General features: G+C 42.1%; 1 protein-coding gene and 1 pseudogene across 1 annotated transcript in view; one reads left to right on the top strand and one right to left on the bottom strand.

Moving 5' to 3' along the window:
* Positions 1–23223, bottom strand: part of LOC111149861 (leucine rich repeat containing 31) — a 60997-nt gene extending 37774 nt beyond the window's left edge. Inside the window, exon 1 of the mRNA XM_022507169.1 lies at positions 23098–23223. Coding sequence (XP_022362877.1) covers positions 23098–23111 — 14 coding nt within the window. The 5' untranslated portion in view covers positions 23112–23223. The remainder of the gene's footprint in view (positions 1–23097) is intronic.
* LOC111149871 lies at positions 4292–4825 on the top strand (annotated as a pseudogene).
* Positions 23224–25853: the final 2630 nt, after the last annotated feature.

The following is a 25853-nucleotide window of genomic DNA, read 5'->3' as shown; positions in this document are numbered from 1 at the left end:
ATCCCAGTTGGCTTCTTTGTAGAAATTGAGAAGCTGATCCTAAAATTCACATGGAACCCAAAAGAGCCAAAAAAGAACAAAGTTGGAGGACTCGCACTTCCCCTGTTCAAAACTTGCTACAAAGTAGCAATAATCAAGCCAGTGTGGTACCAAGCATTATAATAGACACATAGATGAATGGAACAGAATTGAGGGTCCAGATATAAACCCATTTATTGGGGCGCCTGGGTGGCTCAGTGGGTTAAAGCCTCTGCCTTCCGCTCGGGTCATGATCCCAGGGTCCTGGGATCGAGCCCCATGTCAGGCTCTCTGCTCAGCAGGGAGCCTGCTTCTCCCCCTTCTCTCTCTGCCTGCCTCTCTGCCTACTTGTGATCTCTGTCAAATAAATAAATAAAATCTTTAAAAAATAAAAAATAAAAAAAATAAACCCACTTATTTATGGTCAAATAATTTTCAACAAGGTGCTGAGACTATTCAATGGGAAAGAGCTTCTTTCAACAAATAATTCTGGAACAATAGTACCCACATGCTAAAGAATGAGATTGGACCCTAATCTCACGTCATTACAAAAATTAACTTCAATAAATCAAAGACTTAAAATGGTTTGGGTGTTTGTTTGTATGTTTGTGGTTCAGTTAGTTTTTTTTTTTTTTTAAACTTTATTTTATTTATTTATTTACTGGAAGCAACCAAGATATCCTTTATTTTTTAATTTTTTTATTATTTGCTTCAGGGATACAGGTCTGTGAATCATCAGTCTTACACAATTCACAGGACTCACCATAGCATAAACCCTCCCCAATGTCCATAACCCAGCCACCCTAACCCTCCCCTTCCCAACTCCACAGCAACCTTCAGTTTGTTTCCTGAGATTAAGAGTATCTTATGTTTTGTCTCCCTTCCCATCCCATCTTGTTTCATCTTTCCCTCCCTACCTGCCATGACCCCTGCCCTGCCTCTCAAATTCCTCATATCAGAGAGATCATATGATAATTGTCTTTCTCTGATTGACTTATTTCACTTAGCATAATACCTTCTAGTTCTATCCATGCCATTGCAAATGGCAAGACTTCGGGGTTTTCCACAGCTGCATAGTATCCCATTGTGTATATATGCCACATCTTTATCCATTTGTCTGTTGATGGACATCTAGGTTCTTTCCATAGTTTGGCTATTGTGGACATTGCTATTATAAACATTTGGGTGCACGTGCCCCTTCAGATCACTACATTTGTATCTTTAGGGTAAATACCCAGTAGTGTGATTCCTGGGTCATAGGGTAGCTCTATTTTCAACTTTTTGAGGAACCTCCATGCTGTTTTCCAGAGTGGCTGCACCAGCTTGCATTCCCACCAACAGCGTAGGAAGGTTCCCCTTTCTCTGCATCCTCGCCAACATCTGTCGTTTCCTAACTTACTAATTTTAGCCATTTTGGCTGATGTGAGGTGGTATCTCACTGTGGTTCTGATTTGTATTTCCCTGATGCTGAGTGATGTTGAGCACTTTTTCATGTGTCTGTTGGCCATTTGGATGTCTTCCTTACAGAAATGTCTGTTCATGTCTTCTGCCCTTTTCTTGACTGGATTATTTGTTTTTTGGGTGTTGAGTTTGATAAGTTCTTTATAGATTTTGGATACTAGCCTTTTATCTGATATGTCATTTGTAAATATCTTCTCTCATTCTGTCAGTTGTCTTTTGGTTTTGTTGACTGTTTCCTTTGCTGTGCAAAAGCTTTTGATCTTGATGAAGTCCCAAAAGTTTATTTTTGTCCTTGCTTCCCTTGCCTTTGGCAATGTTTCTAAGAAGAAGTTGCTGTGGCTGAGGTTGAAGAGGTCATTGCCTGTGTTCTCCTCAAGGATTTTGATGGATTCCTTTCTCACATTGAGGTCTTTCATCTATTTTGAATCTATTTTTGTGTGTGGTATAAGTAAATGGTCCATAAAACTTTATTTAAATCCAATTAATTAACATATAGTGTATTATTAGTTTCAGTAGACTTCAGTGATTCACCAGTTATACATAATACCCAGTGCTCGTTATATCACATGACCTCGTTAATGCCCCCATTTACCCCATCTCCCCAACGACCTCCCCTCCAGCAACCCTCAGTTTGTTTCCTATGATTAAGAGTTTTTTTATGGTTTGTCTCCCTCCCTGATTTCATCTTGTTTTTTTTTCCCCTTCCTTCCCCTATGTGCCTCTGTTTTGTTTCTTAAATTCCACATGAGTGAGATCATATGATAATTGTCTTTCTCTGATTGACTTGTTTCACTTAGCATAATGCCCTCTAGTTCCATCCATGTCAAAGACCTAAAATGCAAGAGGTGGGGCACATGGCTGGCTCAGTTGGTAGAGCATGCGACTCTTGATCTTGGGTTTTAAAATTTGAGACCCATGTTAGGTGTAGAGATTACATAAGGATAAAATCTTTAGGGGCGCCTGGGTGGCTCAGTGGGTTAGGCCTCTGCCTTCAGCTCAGGTTGTGATCTCAGGGTCCTGGGATTGAGCCCCGCATCGGGCTCTCTGCTCAGTGGGGAGCCTGCTTCCCCCCCCTCTCTCTGCCTGCCTCTCTGCCTACTTGTGATCTCTCTGTCAAATAAATAAATAAAATATTTTTTAAAAAAGAATAAAATCTTTATAAAATGTAAGAGACAAAACTATAAAATTCTTAAAAGGTAACGTAGGAGTAAATCTTTGTGACTTTCGACTTGCCAGTTCTTAGATATGATACCAAAAAACACAAGTAACAAAAGCAACAAAGAGAAGAAATAGATGAATTGGCGTTTATCAAAATTTAAAATTTTTGGGACACCTGGGTGGCTCAGTTGGTTGGACGACTGCCTTCGGCTCAGGTCAGATCCCGGGGTCCTGGGATCAAGTCCCACATCGGGCTCCCAGCTCCATGGGGAGTCTGCTTCTCCCTCTGACCTTCTCCTCGCTCATGCTCTCTCTCACTGTCTCGCTCTCAAATAAATAAATAAAATCTTAAAAAAAAAAAAGAAAGAAAAAAAATTTAAAACTTTTGAGCCTTGAGGGATATTATCAGGAAAATGAAAAAACTCACAGAATGGGAGAAAATATTTATAAATCATTTATGTGATAAGAAACTTGCATCTAGGGGTGCCTGGGTGGCCCAGTGGGTTAAGCCTCTGCCTTGGGCTCAGGTCATGATCTCAGGGTCCTCGGATCAAGCCCTGCATCGGGCTCTCTGTTCAGCAGGGAGCCTGCTTCCCCCCTCTCTCTGCCTGCCTCACTCTGCCTAATTGTAATCTCTCTCTCTCTGTCAAATAAATAATAAAAAAAAAAATCCTGATATCTAGAACATGTAAAGAACTTTTACAACTCAATACTAAAAAGACTAACCCAACTCATAACTTAAAATGGGCAAATGATATGAATATACGTTTTTCCGAAGAAAACAGACAGATGGCCAATAAGCTCATGAAAAGACACTCAACATCATTAGTCACCAGGGAAATGCAAATCTACACTAGGATGAGATACCACTTCACATCCAGTAGGATGGTTAGAATAAAAAAGTCAGATAATAACAATGTGGAGAATTCAAAACACTGCATGTACTGCTGGTTGGAACAGAAAATGGCAAAACTGGCAAAATGGCTTTTTTTGTTTTTGTTTGGGTTTATTTTGTTTTGTTTTGTTTTTGAAGGGGTGCACAATCACTTTGGACAACAGTCTGGGAGTTCCCTGTGCCCTGCACCAGGAAAACATTAAAACTCAGACAAAATCCCAAGCCTCGGAGGTCTATCTAGACAAATCCTGATCGTGAAATCCGCTTAAGGTAAAGAAAGTCCAAAGATAATTAGAGAGCTGTAATTAGCTGTTCAATTAGTCACAGAAAATAATACAGGTCCAGGGAGGTTTGAAACATCTACTCCCCTCTGGTCCTTAAGCTAGATGCTCAATGTAGCTCATCCCAGCTGCATTCCTTATGCTCCCTTTTAAACCTCCTCAAAGCAGTCTGGAGCAACTGCCTTACAGAGGAACTCAATGAGACAAACATTTGTATGATAAGCATGTGTATGTACATTACACAGCACTGAGTTCTGACAGAGCTCACCTTTGATGAACTTGTCCTTAAATAGCTTCTAACATTCCTAACATAGAAAACAGATAAACAGAAGGGAACATGCTTTGATGAAATGCAGAAGAAATGGAGAAAGACGGTGGTTTTGCTCTTGGCAGAGAAAAGACCAAAGACAAGAAATGCAGCACTAGATACATCCAGGGTTTTCAGCTTCCCCTAAGTGGCCTCAGGTGATCTCTGAAAATGGTTTGCCAGTCACTTGACCCAGAAAACCCTACAAAATCATGCAAATCAAGAGGTTCAAATCTTCGTGCTCACTTTAAGAACTCACATGAAACTGCCCAGGCCATCAAGGGCATGCATATCCGAGAAGCCACCAGGTATCTGAAAGCTGTCACTTTGCAGAAGCCACGTGTGCCATTCCATTGCTACAGTGGTGGACCTGGCAAGTGTGTCCGGGCCAAACAGTGCAACTGGGCTCAAGCTTGGGGGCTCAAAAGCAGTGCTGGATTTTTACCACGTGTGCTTAAAAATGCAGAGCATAATGCTGAACTTAAGTGTTTAGAGGCAGATTCTCTGGTCACTAAGCACATCCAAGTGCACAAAGCCCCCAAGATGCAGCGTAGAACTTATGGGGCTCCTGGTCAGATGAACCCATGCATGAGCTCTCCCTGCCATGCTGAGATGATGATCCTTACTGAAAAAGAGAAGATTTTTCCCAAACCAGAAGAGGAGCTCACTCAGAAGAAACTAAAGAAACATAAACTTGTGGCCTGAGAGTCGATTCTGCATAAAATAAATACAGATAAGTATAGGGTTTGCGAAAGCTGAAGTGAGAGCTGGAAGGCTTTCGAAAGCGGGGCTTTCATTTAAATTTGGCTCCTCTGAGACGTGGTGTGATGAGCACCACGACTTGCACGTTCAAAATCTCCTTCAACCCTCTTCCAGCAGCTTTTCTATATTGCAGAGACTAAAAGCTTTTTTTTTTTTTCTTTTTTAAAAAAGATTTATTTATCTATTCATTTTCTTTTAGAAAGAGAGAGATGTGCAAGCTGGGGGAGGGGCTGAGGGAGGGAGAGTGTCATACCGACTCCATGCTGATTGTGGAGCCCCACTCTGGGCTGGATCTCAAGACACTGAGATCATGACCTGAGCTGAAACCAAGAGTCAGACACTTAACCAACAGAGTCACCCAGGTGCCCTGAGACTACAAATTTAAGGACTTTTCCCAGCCTCCCCTAAAGCTAGGTTCTGGATGTGATCTAAGTCTGGCTGATCTCTCACGTTTGTGCAAGCCTTGAATCTGTAAGCAGGGTACTTGGGGACAGGGGCAGGTCACGTGACACCTAATTTCCTGATGTATGTGGTCTCAAGCCAGCAGCTGTGACAGCTGCTTCCACTTTCACAGGCAGCATCTTTTTTTTTTTTTTTTTAAGATTTTACTTATTTATTTGACAGAGATCACAACTAGGCAGAGAGGCAGGCAAGGGTGGGGGGGAAGCAGACTCCCTGCTGAGCAGAGAGCCCAATGTGGGGCTTGATCTCAGGACCCTGAGATCATGATCTGAGCCAAAGGCAGAGGCTTCACCCACTGAGCCACCCATGCGCCCCAAGGCAGCATCCTTAACGTCGCCCAGGCAGCAGTGTTCTTGCTGGGCCATTTCTGTGGGGTGGCTCTAGGTTCTTCCTGGAAACACAGTGTAGAACCCATTTCTCCATGATTCCATAAGCCATTTAATACCTGTAACAAATGCCTTTCTACCAATCTAGCCAGAGATGATCCTGGATCAGGCTGGATACCTCCAATGGCAAGAAGCGACGGTAACTTCTGAAGGAGTGGGAGACACCCCTGGGCAAACTTATGACAGGGGGGCCTGCTCAATCTCTCGATTTGGTTCAGTGCCTCCCAACAAGGAGGAGCTCAGTGTCACTCCACAAGGGCTGCTGGGATAAAGAGAAGGATTATAGAAGGGTGATGCATGACCACTGTTTGTTATAAGAAAACCCAAATAAATTTAGAACAAGTTATTGAGATCTTTAATGAAGCCCACTAGGCCCGTCCAGAGTGGTTTCTCTGTGTTTCACAAGCCCAGTGGACCATTCCTCTACTTTTTCTTGTCCAGCCATGCTGGCCTTTCCTTTTTCAGATTGACTATGCCCTTCTCCGTTCCCAGCCTGGAACATTCTTTAACTAATGACTCCTATGTGTTCTTAAGTCAGTCCTCCCATCAAATCTCAGACCTTGGGTTGTTCATGTTATGTGCTCTCCTGACATGTTCTATCGCTCTTCGTAATGAGTCACAGCCAGAATTAAATACTGATTTATGGAAGTTAAAAATAGATGTCTGCCCTGCAGACAAAGTTCAGGAGAGCAGAGCCTGCCTTATGGGCTAGCATATTCCCGGCATCTCACAGTGCTTGGTCCATGGCTGTTTCTCAGTAAGTGTAGTTTGAGTCAATGCACTCCATCTTCCTGGCTCAGTTTTGTTGCATCTCTGTCTGAATACGTGCCCCCAGATTGTGGCAGCAAGGGAAGATAGCCTGCAGAATCAGCCACAGGTTCCTAAATACTTCTGCGTGGGAGTGACCTGCATCCCTTCCTACAAACATTTTATTGGCCAAAGCAAGTCACAAGGTCATCTACATTCAAAAGGGTGATCAGGAATGGGAGAAGAACTGGAAATTTTGACCTCTTGCAGCTCCCCACCTGAGAGGCTAACCTAAACATTAAGGTTGGGATGGGGGAAGTACTGATTAGTTTGTAAGTAGTGGCTTGAGTTTTACTTCCTAAAGCAAACACATTGCATTCTTTGTTCTAAGGCACATTTTTCCCCTTTCAGTTTTATTGTTAAGTTCTCTCCTGGCTAATGTGCATTCCTATCTTGGCAGTCCTAAGCTCAGGGCTTTACCAGAAATGTCCCTGTGAAAATGAACTTTAGGTCAATAGCAGAATTTGCTTACCCAAGCTGGCTCATCATCTATTCATTGCCTTAATGAGGACAAGCAGATTTAGTCCCTTTGTTACACATGAACCGTGGGTGTACTGTTGCTTTCATTCATTTGCTTTGAAATTAGCTGTTCTTGGGTCTTTGTAGAATGGCGATTGCAGATTTGCATCAACAATCAACCACACATTTATTGAACATCTGTTACCTATAATTCCTTTACTAGGTATTGAGAGGTAAAAAATACAATTTATGGCACTTGTCCTCAAGGAACTAACTCCAGCTGAGAAAACAAGATGTACCCCTCCCCCGCCAAATATCACCTAAACTCATGACCATGTAAATTTAAACAAAGACTCAGTGGTGGGGCAATAAAAAGGATTTCAGAGGCAAGAAAATCCTACATAGTGTTGTATAGTCAGGGTCTCTGGGGGTATGTGGAAGGCGATCTGTGCCTGGGGGGTGGTAGATCTCAGCAAGTAGAATATGGGTCTCCCCCTGCCCAACCCCAGGCCTGGGCTTCCTTAGAGCTTGAGAAAGCAGAGAGAGGAGCATGATCAACAACAGTGATACGGAGGGAACATTTACCATCCATGGATGGAGAGAGGAGGCTGTCAAAGCAGCAGGGAGAAATATTGAAAGCAGGGGACTTAGGCCAATGGGGACTTCCAGTTGGTCCAGCCATCTCAGTCCTGAGGTTGGGTTGTCCTCAGGTCATAATTGTATGTGAGAATCCAGAAATTCTAGGTCATCTAGGAAGCCCAGGATTGGGATTAATCCAAATCCCTTGTCATGTCAAACATCTTTGTGTTGTGTCTGACATCCTCTCAGCCCACGGTTGCCCTGCCCATTATTGCAACAAGCAGGCCTGTGCAGGCCTAACCTGACAGCACAGCCTCGGCTGAACCCGAGGACTCTTCCCAGCTCTGGAGCTCTGCCGCCATTTTGAAAGATGCTGAGGAAGCTGCCCAGACATTCTTCTGTGGCCACAAGTCTCAAGTGCCAGGGACTTAACACCCCTGGGGCAAACCTTAGCCAAGAGGGCACTTGTGAGGGGCATGCACCAGATACATGCTCCCCTCCTCTCAGGCTGACAATTCTGAGGGTGTTTTACATATTTCCACAGGGGTTCCCCAGAGAGAGTGAACCACAATTCCCTTCTTTAACACACTTTGGACTGGCTTTTCCTCCTCCCGTTTCATCTTCCGGGTCCCCAAAAAAGTAAGTCCTCATGTCCAAATAAGGAAAGAAAACTCTTTAAACTTGTTCACTTCTTTCATCATTACAGTATTTACCCCTTTGCCTCAGGGTTATTTACTGAGGTTAAGAAAAAGCAAATTCTTTGCTCCTTGATCTTATAGTTTAATAAGTTATATTGGAGATCTTTTCATATTAGTACATATACATCTAATTTTTGAAATAGTATCCACTCTGTGGAATATCATAATTTATATAATCAGTTCTCTATTCACTCTTGTGATAAATACTTCAATGGACATCTTTTGGGGGGGGGGGTCACCAAAGATCCTTTACTGAACTATTTTCCTTTGTCGTTCTTAACTAGTGGGACATTCCACGGCACCAGTGTTGAGGTTATCAGCCATCAGCGTGGCAGCCCACAGATTGGGCAGTCCCCAGGATCTTTTTAATGGTTCCAGAGAGTTCTCTGGCTAAAGATCAGTGCTGCACCTGTCAGGCAACGTTGACAATCCCATCAAAAGTGGTATTTCCCCTGTGCTGAATATTTTTCTGCTTCTCCCTGTCTCTTGGCAGTTTCTTGAGGGCTCTCATAATCAGGCAGAGTGAGAAAGTATCACTTCAATCAGGGCCTGTCTGTTCAGAAAGGTCATTTTCACTGTTATCCTCAGACCCTTCCAATCACCAACCTTTCTGGGAGACAGACTCAGGCTCAGACAAGATCACACTCCTGATCTTGGGAGCCAGGGCAGACAGGCACGGACTTTCCCATGGTCACCTCAGGTACATGACTTTGATCCTGTTGGGGTGACCTGGTGTGGCAGGGTGGAGGCAGCTGGTGTCAGATGAGCCCAGAATCAGGGTGACCAAAGACAGTTGCATCCTCACCTCCCACTCTGAGCTGAAAGCCAAAAGCCCAACGGACATCTCTATGTATGTATGCGCCCTCTTTTCCCAAACTGTCCTTAATCTTCATTTTAATGTGATTTCTCCTGACCCAAATGTTGGGAGAAAAATCCTAGCCTGTACTTTATTAGGATAGGCCAGGATGGACAGCCTTCAGGCAGTAAAGCTGAACTCAGCGAGTTTTGCAGGACGTACTAATGTGCCTTTATACCTGTGAGAGTTTAGCCAACTGAGAAGTTAGAACAGTGTGCACACAAGGCTACCCTCACTTCTGACACCAGTTGGAAGTTCAGGGGTACCTAGTACCTGTAACTACCCTTGGGTTTGGTCATTTGCTAAACTCACACAACTCACTGAAAGCTGTTATGCTCTGGTCAGGCTGTAACACAACTGATAGATAGCGATTGGAATCAGTTAAGGGAAGAAGTACCCAGGGCAGAAGTCAAGATTGAGTACAAAATGAACTCCCCATGAACCCATGACACTGCCACTTTCTTGGCATTGATGTGACAAAATATGCAGTGAGTATTGCCAACCAAGGAGGTTTACCCAAGCCTTGGGGTCCAGAGTCTCTGTTAGGGTCCCATCCAGTGGCAGATCTTGGGTTCTAGCCCCTCGGGAGTTCACCTGATATCACAAGGCTCAAATCCCCAACCCCTATGGAGTTGTGACTACTTGTTCGCAGCAGAGCCCTCAGGCAAACAAAAACACTCCTATCAGGAAGCTGAGGACAAAGGCAGACCTCTCTTGGGAGTAAAGGCTAGATTCTTCACTGCACAATACCAAAAACAGAATTGAGTCCATTAAATATTTCTGGGAAATATATAATTAATAATGTCCAGTTTCTTGGGGCGCCAGGGTGGCTCAGTCAGTTAAGCGTCTGGCTCTTGATTTGGGCTCAGGTCATGACCTCAGGGTCATGGGATGGAGCCCCAGGTCAGGCTCAGTGGGGAGTCTGCTTGAGATTCCCTCTCTCCCTCGCTCTCTGCCCCTCCCCCTGCTTTCTCTCCCTCTCTCAACTAAATAAATAAATCTTAAAAAAATAATGTACAGTTTCTTTCCTGAGAATTATGTTTAACCAAACAAAATAGGAAGAACTATCAGTTGACTCACTAATAAAAAGTGTCCTTGACAGCAATTGGCTCAACATGTGGCAAAGAGAAAACCATGCCAGGATCCTGGTCAAATGATCCCCCCCACCCCCATTCATTCTCTGCCCACACATGCCTCCTCTGGCAAACAGCAAGCTGCACTGGGACCTCATGTTTTCCCCTTGGTCAGGGATCTTTGTGTATTTTAAGGGAAATAAAATCCTTATGTTTTTGAATCATTTACAGTTAACTCATTAAAAAATTTCACAGTGGACATTTTGTGGTTCTCTTCTTCTTTAAATTTTGGTGGGAAAAGAGTAATGAAGTTTATACCAGGTACTTTAAACATTTACTATAACCACAAACCCAGTTTCAGGCCAGAAAATAATACATGATAATATTGGTGTTAGTATCATATGGACCATATTCTTCCAGACATTGAGTACTCACATCACACCATAGCCACAAAGCTTTCTGGGGCAATTCCAGACAAAAGCCGTCTTAGTACATTTAGGCTGCGCCAACAGAATATCATAGACTGGGTGGCTAATAAACAAAAATTTATTTCTCATGCTTCTGGAAGCTGGGAAGTTCAAGATCAAGGTGCTGACAGGCAGATTCTGTGTCTGGTGAGAACGGGCTTCCTCGTCCCCAGAAAGCCATTTTTTTCACTGTGCCCTCACACAGCAGAAGGGGCTAGGGAGTTCTTTTGGGTCCCTTTTCGAAGGGCATTAAGCCCATTCATAAAGTTTCCACCCCCATGACCTAATCACCTTCCAAAGGCCCCACCTCCAAATACCATCACATTGGGAATTGGTTTCAACACAAGAGTTTTGAGGGAATGCAGTCAGTCAGTCTATATCAGAAGGGATCTCTCAGCCTTTGTGAAATGTTCCCCCACACTTCTGATCTGAGCTAATATAACCTGTGTGCTTCTCTCTCCAACTAGAGTATAAAATCCAGCGTTGGAAGGTACTTCATACCTTGACACACAGAGCACCTTGCCAAGCACAGAACACTTTGATAACTGCTTGGCAGAATGCATAGTGGGGCTTCAATAAACATTTGTGGATGATGAAACAATTTAGAATTTTGTAGGTTTCTTTTGCATGTGTTTATTTATTTGATCCCCACAATGCTTATTGTTACTTTGTCCTAGGTTTGGAAAGCAGACTCCTTTACCTTCCCCCTGCCCCACCCTGCCCCCCATTCTTTGTTGCAAAGGACTGTACCACGAGGTACATACATACATTCAGTAATGCCCAGAACCAGCACTGGATACCTATCAATCACATATCTTCTGTATGACACTGACAGGGTAAAATTACACATGACTGAATAGAAATAGAAACAATCTGAAAGAACTCCTGGAGAGTGGAAAAGGAGGGATTCTGCCGTGAGGAATTTTCTCTGGTTTTTAATATATTTTATTTCTTTGCCTCACTGAGAAAGTATGCAATTAACCTCAAGAACCAACGCTCAACAAAAACCTACTAACTGTTTTGTTCCTCAAATAAGCTTTATGTAATTTATACATTAACCAAAGTTAGACCTTTCCTGGAGGTGCAGTCACCACCAATTCCCAAATTCTGTGGCTAGGAGCAGTATCATTTAAACACAGTACTGGGTTTCCACTATGTAATTACTTTAAATTAAACCACTGGTTTGGGCAGGACTGTGAGACCACTTTCTGCCCTAGAAGAGCCCTTAATGACTAACTGTTGTTGTCTAGGAAAACAGTGGAAACTCTGTTGCCATTCAAGAAAAATGTGGTCAGGGGACTGTTCCCTTGATTGCTAGAGCAATTCCAGGGTGTTTTAGTGGGTCAATTTTCAGAGTAGTCTGGCCATAGTAAAGATTTTTAAAATCCGGTGTTAGATACATTCTTTAAGGCTTTGGGAGTAACTGTTAACTATACATATAAACATTCCTTTTTTTCTCTGGCCTCATATCCATTTTTTCCAGCCTATCACTTCTGAGGCTCCAGCTGCTTTATCTGGTAAATATTTTATTAAACTGGCACAGTTGTTGACTCTCTTTCAAAGGTACTCTTGTAAAACAGGATAGATTTTTAGTGGTATGCTACGACTTACATGTGGTCCTATAAGACATGGGCTCAAAGTCTTCCCCAGAGAAGAGATTTGGGGCCGAAAAAATCCTTCCACTAAGGTCCTTGAAGTGAAAACAATTTTCATAACAACATGAAGAAGTTATTTGCTTGCTTCACTCTCATAACTCATGACTGTACAGTGGAAATTGCCAGAAACTACATGACATGATGTCATACCAGATGGAATAAGCAGCAGATAGGAGAATCCAGTTGTCTTCTTTTAAGCCAGACACTCCAGAGATTGACAAAAATGGAAAATAATGCCATTCCTCAAACTAAATTTTTTGAAAAGATATTATTCATAAACATATCTTACTTACATTGGGGGAGGTTTCGGAGTGGGAGATGAACCACGAGAGACCATGGACTCCAGGAAACAGAGAGTTTTACAAGGGAGGGGGTGGGGGGGATGAGGTAGCCTGGTGATGGGTATTAAGGAGGGCATGGATTGCATGGAGCACTGGGTGTTATGTGCAAACAATGAATCATGGAACACTACATCAAAAATTAATGATGTACTGCATGGTGACTAACATAATACAATAAAAATTATCTTACTTCATTAACATGTAAACTGTTGTTTTTGAATGAATTAATATTTTTTAACTTTTTTTTTTTTGAGAGAGAGAGAGAGAGAGAGACTGAGTGGCAGAGGGAGAGGAAGAGAGAGAGAGTCTTAAACAGGTTTCATGTCTAGTGCAAAGCTTGATGCAAGACTCGATCTCACAACCCTGAGATAATGACTTGAGCCAAAATCAAGAGGTGAATTCTTAATCAACTGAGCCACCCAGATGCCCCAAACTGATAAATTATTTTTTCTAATTCTCTTGGTTGAATTTCTTGTACAGTAAATATTGATGTATATATCCATTTAAACAAAAGTTTTTTGAGGCACTCAATACATTTTAAAAAAACAAAATGAACCCTGAGACCAAAAATAGTTTGAGAATTGCTGGTGTAAGGGAAATACGGCGATGTCCCTGCCATGTACTAGTCACCTTTCCACATGTTCCACCTTGAACAGCACACAACACACACACACTAATCAAGCTCTTTCCCAACACTTACTTAAGAAAAAAAAAAAACCATTTCATTCAATAACTAATATTAAACAACTCATCAAAGCAATTGAAAGAAAAAAGTTCCCCAACTGAGTAACAAAGGAGGAAACCAGAGTATGTCACCCGAAAATACACCTCTTTGAGCTTTTATGTTGAGCTGAAGGCAATAAAGCAGCAGCAAACATGGGAAAACTCTCTACCTTCCAACTTTTCTGCCTAAAGGCAGGATATGAATTCCCTTTTCTTGGAGGTGACTACAGACTCATCAGCCCAGAGACAGCACCAGAGAAATCTGCCAACAAATCAATTTCATCAGCTTCCGCCCCTGTATTTCCTTCCCTCAGTTTGTCTCCCTTGGAAGGCTAACACAGCTCTCCTTTGTCCTGTCATTTCTTCACACATTTATTGTTCTGTGTGGAAGATACTACATAAGCAGGAGTATAAGCCCCCCTTTCTATTTAGTTTCTCTTCTTCTGAGTTTCTCCCATGCATACATAAGATATACATGCTAACAAAATTGGGGATTATTTTGTTTTAATTATTCTTTGTTACATTAACCCAGCTGAAAACACAGAAAGTGGAAGGAAAGGTTTTCCCTCCCCTATCAATATGCATTGATAAAACTACTATATAATATGTAGTTTGGATATGGGAGCAAGGAAGGAAAAAGCGCAAAGTAAGAACTAAATGTAAATGATGATTTTGGTATTAGGCTATATTTGCGCATGTACTCAACTGTAATTTGGACATTCAAAAAATTTTACCTCTTCTATTAGCTAAAAACCCTAGGACACTGTTTTCCTAATTTTCTAAACAGTCTTAATCACATAAGGCCAAGCACAAGAGAGCATGTCCCTCAAGGAAATATTAAGCATTTGTAAACAAATAAATTCCTCTATTGGTGCTGATATGAAACGGTTTCTAAGATATGTTCAGTGAAAATAGCAAAATCTAACATATATTAGAGTGCTTTCTACATGCTGGGCCCTGCTCCAAGCATTTAATAGACATCACCTTGTTTCATCCTCACAACAATCGTAAGAGGCAGGCACTCCGATTTGCCTCCTTACAGAGATCAGGAAGCAGCCTGCATGACTTTTGTCCAGGTCACCCTGGTAAAAATGGACAGAGTCAAGGCTCCAGAGCCTCAGCTTTTAATAACTCTACCATACCGCCACTCTGTGCTTCAAGGCACAGAAGTAGCTACCTTTTGTAACACTGAAGGGGGAGGAAAGAGTTATCATATTTACTTACGTATATACATAAAACAGCTTGGAAAAAATAGGCAAAAGCCACTCAGGTTGATCGCCTCGAGAAGGGAAGTTGCAGTCAAAGGGCAGGGGAGAAAAGGAACTCTTTGCAATTTTGGACCTTGGGAATACATTATTTACTTAAAATAGACAATAAAATGTAAGTAATAAAAACACAACCCACAAGTCCAACTTCCTTCCAAAGGGCCTCCCAGGCCCTCAATTCCAGATACACCATGCCCAACAACTGACACTTGGTTGTTGCCTCATTTTTTTTTTTTTTTTTTTTTTTTTTTTTTTTTTTTTACACATAAGTGGTCTTTCTCTACTAGATTATAAACTCTCTGAATGTCATACCATCTCGGCGCTCATAGGTCTTGGAGTTCCCTGCAGGACTTAGCACGGTGCTGGGCATTAGCAATGCTTAATAAAAACCAGTTTATTAACTCGTAAGCCTGTTCCCAAGAAACTGCAATCTTGAACCTGAGCCGGCTTCCTGGAGCAAACTGTCTTTTGTGATGAAAATATGTGGATGGGATCTGCAGAGGGGAAGAGCCGGGCAAGGGCTGATCAGCAAAAGAGAAGCACCTGCTAACCTCTTTTCTGAAAAAGTTCGTATTCAGTATCTGAAAAAAAAAATTTGAAATTGAAGTAGTCATCATGGGAAATAGAAATCCTTTGCTGGACTCCCTACAAGTATTTTATATAGTTTGGAAGTTTTTAAACTTGTTTACATAATAGAAAGAGCACTGTTGTCTTTTCAACACCTGCCTTGGGGCCTCTAAGCACTTAATCCAGTTGAGAAGTCAAAAGGAAAGGAAGATTTTTCCATGATGATGTAATCTATTTGTCTCTCTCTCTCTCTCTTTTTAAAAAATAAATTGGTGATGCTGAGCGTTTGTAGAAAAATCATTTAGAATCCCAAGGCACTTTATAAATGAAGCAGTGAGAGGGGTGGGTTAATATCACACAACTGAGGGGCTAGCCAAGCTTCCTTCAGGTGAAGGTGGTTGTGATGGAATAAAGGCTCTTTAGGTTTCAGTCTGGGCCTTTCCCCGCTCCAGTTTTGTGAACTGAACTTTTGGATAATGTCTTGTATGGATCCTAAAATTGGTCATATTTTATTTTTCAGTAAGAGTGTTTGGGGTTACAAAAATAGGGCTTGAGTGCTCATATAGAAAATAAGTCAGTAGGAGTGAAATAAGGCAAGCAGAGAGAGTCAATTATATGGTTTCACTTACTTGTGGAGCATAAGGAATAACACAGAGGACATTAGGAGAAGGAAAAGTGAGTGGGGGGAAATCGGAGGGGGAGACGAAAGATGAGAGACTGTGGACTTTGGGAAACAAACTGCGGGTTATGAAGGGGGCGGATGGGTGGGTGGTGGATATTAAGGAGGGCACATATTGCATGGAGCACTGGGTGTGGTGCATAAACAGTGAATCTTGGAATAAGAAAAAAATAAAATTAAATTAAGATGCTAAAAAAATAATTATTAGGGGGAAAAAAAGAAAAGAAGTCAGTAGGCGAGAAATTTTCCCATTCTTTGAAAAGACTGACTCAAAAGTTTCAGCGTCTCTGCCTGGGTCCCATCGATCAGTAGAAAAACATGACTTATACACAAAATATTAGCAACATGATGTTCCGCTCTCCGGACATATTTATATTCTCCTAGGATCAGCAATCCTTAACTCACAGGAATGACCTCAGATGATGAACCATTCAGAAATTTCTACTTCCTCTTAAAGATTATCTTACTCTGAGGTCTTCCTCTTAACTTTCTTGCTACAATTGCAAATTATGAGCAAAATTCTATATTTAAGTTTAGAAACTGTCAGAAGAGCACATTTTATTTTATTCAAATTTGCTTTTGAGCTTTTCACAAGAGAGAGGGAATAGTAGCCATCACTTCAAAAGCCAAATGCTATTCTGATTTTTTTTTATTGTTTTGGAGAACAAAATATGGGGTTTTTTTGTGAAAATTTTGGAGCTGATTTTATGTTCAGATACTTTGAGGAGATTAAGGACAGGTCCTGACATAAACCATCAGTACTTCCAACACCTGCCTTACTTTTAGGTGTTCCGTAATTTTCCAGCCACTTTTCAGAGTTATTGACAAGCACAAAGTTCTGCCATTTAGATGGGTATCAAAACAATTTGACAGTAAGGGGTCCTCACAACTTAAACTGAATATCATAAACCTAGCTGAGGGAACCCGCTACTTAGGATGGAGCCAAATCTCTACCTCAGAGCTGGTCTCAAACAGGTTACTTAACCAAGTCACTGGTGTAGCAGCCTGAGTCATTAATATTCATCCTTTGGTTTTATCAGCACAGAAAGCCAATGAAAAGGTCCTTTTTTTTTAAAGATTTTTTTTTTTTGACAGATCACGAGTAGGCAGAGAGGCAGGCAGAGAGAGAGAGGAGGAGGAGGCAGGCTCCCCGCTGAGCAGAGAGCCCGATGCGGGACTCGATCCCAGGACCCTGAGATCATGACCTGAGCCAAAGGTAGAGGCTTTAACCACTGAGCCACCCAGGCGCCCCAAAAAGGTCCTTTTTAAAAAAAGATTTTATTTATTTATTTATTCAACAGTAAGAGAGAGAGAGAGAGAGAGAGAGAGCGTGCGAGCGCACAAACAAGGGGAAAAGGAGAGGGAGAAGCTGAGCAAGGAACCCAATGTGGGACTTGATCCCAGGACACTGGGATCATGACCTGAGCCAAAGGCAGACGCTTAAGCAACTGAGCCACTCAGGTGCTCTGAAAAGGTCTTTTTATAGTTATTTGCTTTATCAATTTTTTTTAATTGAAGCTGATTCCCTTTTTAAAGGGAGTTCAACTTTTGCAGCTTCAGAGTTCTCCTTCCTAGAAAGAAAGCAGACATGATTCTACTTCTGTATCTGTGGAGCTAGCTTGCATGCCCCCTTGCTGAACATTGGTCCCATGAGGCCTGCTTGCCAGATTGCTGGATGGTGAAAGAGCTTGGTGGGCTGCCAGGACACTGTTGGCATCTCCGCCCTGCTCATGGCCAAGCACTTGGCAGGAAACAGGGCTGAGCTCTCCAGGCTGCAGTGCTGGAGGCCAGCAGCCTGGTCTCTTCTAGGATTCCTGGCTCCTCAGCCGGCAAACGTGGAGCTCTGCCATGGCCGAGATTCTTTCCCCTCCAACCTCCCTGTTGGGTTGGCTAAGAGAGCTATGTCTAATCACCTCCTAGGTGACTATCATTTTAAAACACTGTTTATCTCAGCTCTTTCTTAACATCCAAGATTTCCATTTGGAGGAGTTTTGTTATGTATCTAACATATTAACTCCTAGGATGTGTGTATAATTTATAAATAAGCATATAGAGGGGATTCATGCTTGAAAATGTTTTCTAATGGGAGTTCATAATCAAAGAAGTTTAGATACCACTGGATCCAGGAGTGAATGTTCTGGTAAGGGTCTGTGCCCTTTTCCCAAAAGCAGTTAAAAAGCTTATGTCCAAGATTCAAGAACCAATTTGAAACAGCTCCAAATAGCCAATGATGGGACAATTTGAGTACTAATACCAACAATGGATTAAATAAATATATAAATATATTAAATAAATTAGAAAGTCATGAGTTCATAATGGAACTTTTATTTTTTTATTGTGTATTTTTTTTTAAAGATTTTATTTATTTATTTGTCAGAGAGAGAAAGAGAGCACTCACAAGCAGGGAGAGTGGCAGACAGAGGGAGAGGCAGGCTCTCTACTGAGCAAGGAGCCTGACACAGGACTTGATCCCAGGACCCTGAGATCATGACCTGAGCTGAAGGCAGCTTAACCCACTGAGCCACCCAGGCATCCCAATAATGAAATTTTTAAAGTAAAATCACCATTCCTCATTGAAAGATATTAGTAAACCAATTATTCTAAAATGAGTCAAAACTTGAATCTGTCTTTCCTGTGTGAGCTGTACCCTCACACTCAAGGAATAATAGAATTAGAATACGGCCATTTGGCAAATCTCAAACAAAATAAGATCTAGGTTTTGGCTATCCGCAGCCACCATCGCAGGGGAGAACTGAACAGGACGTGCCTCCTGATAGAAGATTCAACACCATCTTTATATAAAGTGACCTCGCCAAAATATTAAACCTGAATCAGATCGAGCATCTAAATCTAATATTTCAGGAATATGAAGGCATGGGGAACATGGTAACACCACCAGGGGGATGCCATTACCAAAACCAGAGACTTGACAGAAAAAATAACCTGTTTTCTTAACTACATTCCAAGGAAAAAGAAGGGAGAGGAGAACTAAGAACTTCACAGAAAGTCAGTACACATCAACAAATGCACATACACCACATGGGCATTTTTTGGATTCTCAACCAAACCAACTTTTTAAAAAAAACTATGAGACAAATCAAGGCAACTTGAACCTTGACTAGACAATAAATGATGTTTAGAATTGTGGGTGATCAAGATGCGGTCATGGTTTCATGATAATTGTTTTAGGGTCTTTCTCTCTTAGAGATATAGGTTGCAGTCTTTGTGGATGAAATGATATCATAGCCGGCATTTGGTTCAGTATATTCCAGTGTGGGGAAGGAGAAGCAGAAGGCATAAACAAAACCAGAGCAGGCAAGAGTTTGTCACTGTTGCGGCTACATTACTAGTGCATTCAGGTTTATTGTTCTAGTCTATCTCCTTTAGAGTATGTTTGAAATTAGCCATGAGTTGTTTTTTTTTTTTTTAAGGCTATGTCCAACCACCATCCTCTTCTGTATTCCTAAACTGCACAACAGAGAAGAGAAAATGTTCCTCAGAAACAAGAATTTTATATGCTCTAGTGGAATCCAACAAAACTAGATAAAATGGACCAATGAGTCTCTGCTCCAATCTCACCTCTAAGGGAAAGCCAAGCAAAAGAGGCCATGATTATCCTGATGATTGTTCCATACAGGATTTCCACTCTGGAAAGGGAAATCCTGCAGCATTTAGTGCATTCCAGAAAACAGTCCATACAGGAACCATGTTCTCATTGAAACAAAGGATACCCTGTTGAATGCCCTGATTGCTGAGTCAGTTCTCCTCTCCACCCCACCTCCCCTCTGGAGAGCTGGCCAGGGCAGCAATGTTGGAGATGGATTTCAATACATCTGTTCATTAAAATATTTTTAAAAAGAGATGACGGAGTATTTAATTTCATTTGATTTGTCATGTTTTGAAAGCCACCTGGGTGGCTCAGTAGGTTAAAGCCTCTGCCTTGGGCTCAGGTCATGATCCCAGGGTCCTGTGATTGAGCCCCGCATCAGGCTCTCTGCTCAGCAGGGAGCCTGCCTCCACCCCCCCTTCTCTGCCTGCCTCTCTGCCTACTTGTGATCTCTGTCAAATAAATAAATAAAATCTTAAAAAAAAAAAAGAAATCTGCGAAGTCGTTGGGCATATAGTGGTTGCCTGTAAGTGGTCTTTGAATGAACATTTGTGCATAGAGTGTTTCATAGGATTTACACTCATGCCACAGGAGAGAGGTCAATCTAGTGATTCACCAGAACATGGTCTGGATGGAGAACACAAATTCAAGGGGCTTAACTTTATCATGATAGTGGGACCTGCCATCCTTTGGTTCCCTGCTATTAGAACTAAAATGTTCTGATACTGGTGCTCTGAGGTCTTCCCTGGATAGGTTAGTTGCTTGGGGCTGCTCCAATAAAGACTCACAACTAGGTGACTTAAACAACACAAGTTTTTAGTCTTACAGTGTGGAAGCTAGTAGTCCAAGATCAAGGTGTTGGCAGGTCTGGTGCCTTCTGAGGACCTGAAAGAAAAAGTTAGTTCCATGTCTTTCGCTTAACTTGAGATGATTTGCTCACACTTTTATAATACGTTGGCTTGTAGAAGCATCATTCTGGTTTCTGCCTTCATGTTCACATGCCATTCTCCCTGCATGTCTGTGTCCAAAGTTCCCTTCTTAAAAGGACACCAGTCACTAGATTAGAGCCCATTCTAATGACTTTAATAACTTTAACTTGGGTGAGGACTTCTGTAAAACCCTATCTCCATATCAGGTCACATTCTGAGGTACTGGGTGGGGGTTAGGTTAGGACTTCAACAAATAAATTTTGGAGGGACACAATTCAACCCATAATACTGGGTATCTCCTATCTTCCCAGACCTCCCTGTCCTTGGGGACAATTGCACTAGCTTAGACAGAGTTTTCCAAGGAAGTCCCTGGGTGACAAGATCTCGATCGAGCTTCTGAAGCTTTCTCAATACGGCTGTGGTTAACATTGCCTGTTCTGGTTCTTGGTGGCCTGGCTTTGTGGCTGTTACTTCCCTGTCACTGGAATATGTTTCTCTACTCCCTCTTCTTTCACTTCAGTGATCCTTAATGCTGAAGAAGAGTCTCTTCCTCACCAGCAAAATGCTTTTTTTGGCCTAACTTCCTGTGGCTTGGCCTTATACTGGCTATTCTATTCTTTGAGCTTTCTTTGAAAGGTAGCCTGCTCCTTTTGGAGGAACTTGGGAAAAATTTCCCAGATCTAGACAAATGTGGGCAGGTAATAAGGATTTCTCCTCTATTGACCTTGAGCCTTTTTTTTTTTTTTTAAAGATTTTATTTATTTATTTGAAAGCAGGGGAGCAGAGAGAGAGAGAGTAGAGAGGGAGAGGGACAAGCAGACTCCCTGTTGAGCAGATAGTCTGACATGGGACTTGATCCCAGGACCCGGGGATCATGACCTGAGCCGAAGGCAGACACTTAATGACTGAGTCACCCAAGCACCCCTTGAGCTCTTTGTTAGGGACCAGTTTTCCTTCCCTCATTCAAGACATGGTACATGATTGGCTTCGCAGGGTACCTATGTCCCCGTAAATTGAAGGAAGCCTTCATCACATCTTTGAGAGTCCTCATCTTGATGGTCTAGGAGCTTTTAACTTCTCAAAATTCACTTCCCTGTTTTTCCAAGACCCTGAGGGGTCCTCATGCAACAGAAGTCCTAGTAACCTGCTAGGATATTCCAGACTTTTCACAGCTAGTGTGCAAACCAGTGGTCATCTAGCTCTCCCTATAGGATTACATCTTCACGTAACTATCACTCCTGCTGTTTGTAGTCTCTGCCCAGAGCAAGCAAACAAAGGACAGCCTTATCCTTTTGGATATAAAGTAGACTTTCAGCCTGATAGGCTACATTCTTACTCACAGTACTTCCAAAATTAGAGCTAGAAAGAGAACATCCATGGACTCACGACCCCTTAGCTAAAGAGTGCCAAGTGGCATTAGCACAGAACCTTAAGGAACTTATACTCCCCTTGTGTTTTCTGAGAGGGGACAGTTATAGCCCAGGTCACCAGACAACAGTAGTAATTCATGCTGAGATCTCAACTACAAGAAGAAAAAAATGAATAGCCTGAGGCCTCAGGACTCAGAGCAGGAGAACCAAGAAAAGGCCCAGAGCCTCCAATGGCAGAGACCTAGGGGGCCAGGAGTGAGGTAGGGAGTGGGAGGGAAGGTGCTCTGCTCCAATCCACTCAACTCCAACCTAAGGCAGTGGGGGAGAGTGAGAAGCTTGTAAAGCCAAACAGACTTGGGCTCAATTCCCAGCTATCTCTAACCAGGAATTCGAACTCACCTGTGTCCTTGCCTTAGCACTATTGTTTATAAAATGAAAGTCATAAACTAGTACCAGCTTACGGGTTTGTTGTGATGAACGCACGAGGCAGTGTATAAGTACTTGACACAGGGTTTACTACAGGGTAAGGACTCAATAAATGTTAGCTCTCAGCGTTACTGTTGTATGAAGTGCAAGGCTCTGTTCTGCTGGAGGAACAGAGGGGACTCCTTTAGCCTGAGCTGCCTGCATTTATGGACAAAGAAGTCCCTCTCTCTGAACTCCAATCAGCACCTTGAGGTCAGTGTTGCCCTATGAGAAAAACATGCTGCACGTTTCCCCCAAAGGCCAGGACAGAACTTTCGAATTTCTCTGGCGTTTTGTAAGGTGGACATGCATCTTCCAATGTCACATTTCAGAATCTGCCCGTCTTTACACCTTCGACAATTCAGTGGAATGTGGCTCATTCATCAGTCTCACCGAAGAAAATGAAACATCCACAAAATTGAAACCATGTCCCAAAAGGCATGCCTATCAAGGACTTGAACACAAATGAGATCTCTCTAATGGAGGGCAGTTACACGGGCAGCCTTCCCTTCAGGAGTAAGAAGGGGGATAACTCTAGATGCTGGAGCCTGGGGAGGGGCATGGGGGTGGGGAGGGGAGGCTGTTGCCATGGTTTCTGACAGGAGTAGAAGCAGCAATACCATTTTTGCACTATAATAGATGGAAAAGACAAGGTCTCACCCTTGTTACTCTTAGTGTGTCTTTAGAAGGGCGATTAGTAGATGAGTGGAAAGCGGAAAGACTAGCCACAGGAAAAAGGGATGCCTTACAGACAGAAGAGAAAAATTACTTATTTTTTTGTTGTATCTAAAGAATTCATAAGTCAGCCAGAAAATTACTTGACATACCAGCAGTTGCTCATATATTGCAGCTGACTTCACTTCTTGACGGATTGGTTTGGGCTCAGCTGGCTGGTCCCAGCATCTCCTCCGGGTGCTTCTTCAATGGGTTGAACTCTGGGAAGCCACTTGGATAATCAGCACGGTCACCAGCTGCAGCTTGTTTTTGCTCTGAGGCGTTTTCCTCCTTCCAATCCAGAGAACATGGGTTTGCAGCCGCAGGTGGGGCACGATGAAGCAGCAAACATTTGGACAGGGTTTGTCCCTGTTACGTCAGGGGTGACTTTGTTTAGTTAAAAGTTGGGGACGTCTGATTCTTAGATTTTGTGTGTGACTCTCTGCTGCAGTTTGGACCAGAGAACTAAGAGGGAGACACCACAAAGAAATGAAAATGAAGTACCACTTGTGTGAAACGAGGACTCCTGTGTTTTGGTGTGTGTATTGGGGGGTGGGGGGATGCGACCCAAAGAGGCTGCGTTTGCTGGATAGTAAGTGCCATGCCTGATTTTCCTCAACATGTCCCACATTTTCAAGCATTTGATCTTTCACTGTTTTCTAAACCTTGACTCAAAACCACAAGGTAATTGGACCTTTCCTTTAGGTGATGGGTTTTAAAACCTCAAATCTGTTGTTGGAAACATGACTGACCAGGTGGTAAGGACAAGGAGTGTGAACATTCAGGTTGATTCCCTGGAGTGTGAACTCCAGTTTCTAGAACTATACCCAACACCAGGAGGCTTATTTCCTTTTGTCAGGATTAGCTTTTCCAGATACCATCCTTATAAGCATCTTTAGGATTCCACTGTAAGTGACATGTAAGGCAAGCTCTCCCTTTAGCTGCTGAATATTTTTGTCACACTTAATCATGTCCCCATGATTCCAGAAGACATGAAAAACCAGCTGCTTATATCTGCATATATTGAAAATGTTTTATTTAATTTTATGTGTGTTTATATTACTTTATTTAATATCTTAATTGATTACACATCAAAATATCTAAATTGTATTTAATATAGTAATATGTTTGGACTATTTTTGACTTTTAAAGATATATGACATTTTGAAATCGAGACTAAATGAGTACACTGTCCTTATTAGGATATTATGAGATTTTATATAGGTAGATGTATAATGACTAAGATTGCAGCATCATAGGAAATGTTGATTTGGTAACTTGAATAGTATAAAAGGCATTGCTGTTCATAATGTGATTTTTTTTTTTGTAATGATGATCAACTCTCAACAAAATATAGAACAGAAGACAACAATTTTCTCTGAAGTTACATCATAGTTGAATACCTGGAAAAGTCTGTGTATTTCAAAAACCACACAAGAGAAAGCTTTGTGTTTCATGCAGAGTTCTAATTCTGAGCTTTACTAATTATAATTTATCTTCGTGAATTCCCGGTGAAACACTTAAAAATTGGGTATGAGGTAATACAGTGCTTTGTTGAACGGGACTATCCACACTTTGCAGGATGTCTCCTATCCCTGGGACTATCCATAAATTCCATAATGTTCTCTAAAAAACCAAACAACCAAAAACCTTCAACAGGCTTCCACAAAGTCCCTGTGGAGGCATCATTGTCCCCAGTAAGAATGCCTGGTCTACGATCCCTGTTAGTTCTAAAATGTGGTGGTTCTGTTTATGTACTTTACTTCCGAACTTAATTTAATTAGTTTTAATGCCTACTGTGTGCTTTTCCATTCAGGGTGGCAAAGACAAACACATGTCTTGTTCCTTTACAATGACTTCCCAGTGTCTCCCTAATGTCTAGCACAGTCCCTGATACATAGTAGATACTCAGTAAATAGTTCTTAATGTGAGCAGACACCCAGGGAGGGGACTCAAGCTGTACAAAACACCATTCTTTCCCTGACCTTCTAATTGGAGGCAGCAGCCATTTCTAATACATTATCATTGGTAAATGAGGAACAACACGTGACAACAGAATAATGTCAGCGCAAAATAAGAGTTCATTCAGGGTGCATCTTCTGGTAGAAACTGTAAGGGCAATAAAGTGATAAGAGATTACTGAGGCACCCAGGGAGGAAGGTTTTGTACACTCTATGGAATTGGAGCTGGACCCTGAAGGAAGGGTTGAACTTGGGTGAGAAAGGAGGAAGGCTTTCCAGAGAAATGGGGAGGAAGCAGGGCTCAGAGTCAAGCAGGGTACAGGGGCCAGATTTAGGAAGACTCTGAATAGCAATTATTGGAGACCTACTTAAAAGCTTTCAAGGAGAGGCCAAAGTTATATGCTATTCTAGAAACCCAAGCAGAATGTTGCGGGGGGTGGGTGGGTGGAAGGAGTGTGGATGTTTGAGGGCAGAAGTGGTCTAAGCAGCGTTGTGCTGGGCCGGCTTGCAACAATTCACAAGAGCTGATTATAAACTTCTGAGGGATTTTCATGTTGGTTGTTAAACACACCCATTATTAAAAATTGAATCACATAGACTCACAATTGAATCCATTATCTTAAAAATAAACATAATACATACTCAAAACTTATCACTTCCTAATTATTTTACCACATTTTACTATTTTCTATGGTTTTGAGATGATTTACATCTACTTATCAGAATGATGGAAACAATGTGTAACCATGTGCCTCTCTTCAGGGACAGTGGTGGCTTGAGACCTGCCATGGCTGTGAGGATGGATACCACAGAATCAGAGAATGCTATGAATTAGAGCTTGATACATTGTTTTGTTGATCGTAGACTTAAGAGAGTGGTGGAGAAAATGTTAATAATCCAGATGAAAT

The sequence above is a fragment of the Enhydra lutris genome, unplaced genomic scaffold, assembly GCF_002288905.1.
Source record: "Enhydra lutris kenyoni isolate GAN:26980312 unplaced genomic scaffold, ASM228890v2 scaffoldscaffold2, whole genome shotgun sequence".
Classification (NCBI taxonomy): Eukaryota; Metazoa; Chordata; class Mammalia; order Carnivora; family Mustelidae; genus Enhydra; species Enhydra lutris.
Note: the sequence above shows the minus strand (reverse complement) of the source record. Positions and strands in the feature narration are given on the sequence as shown.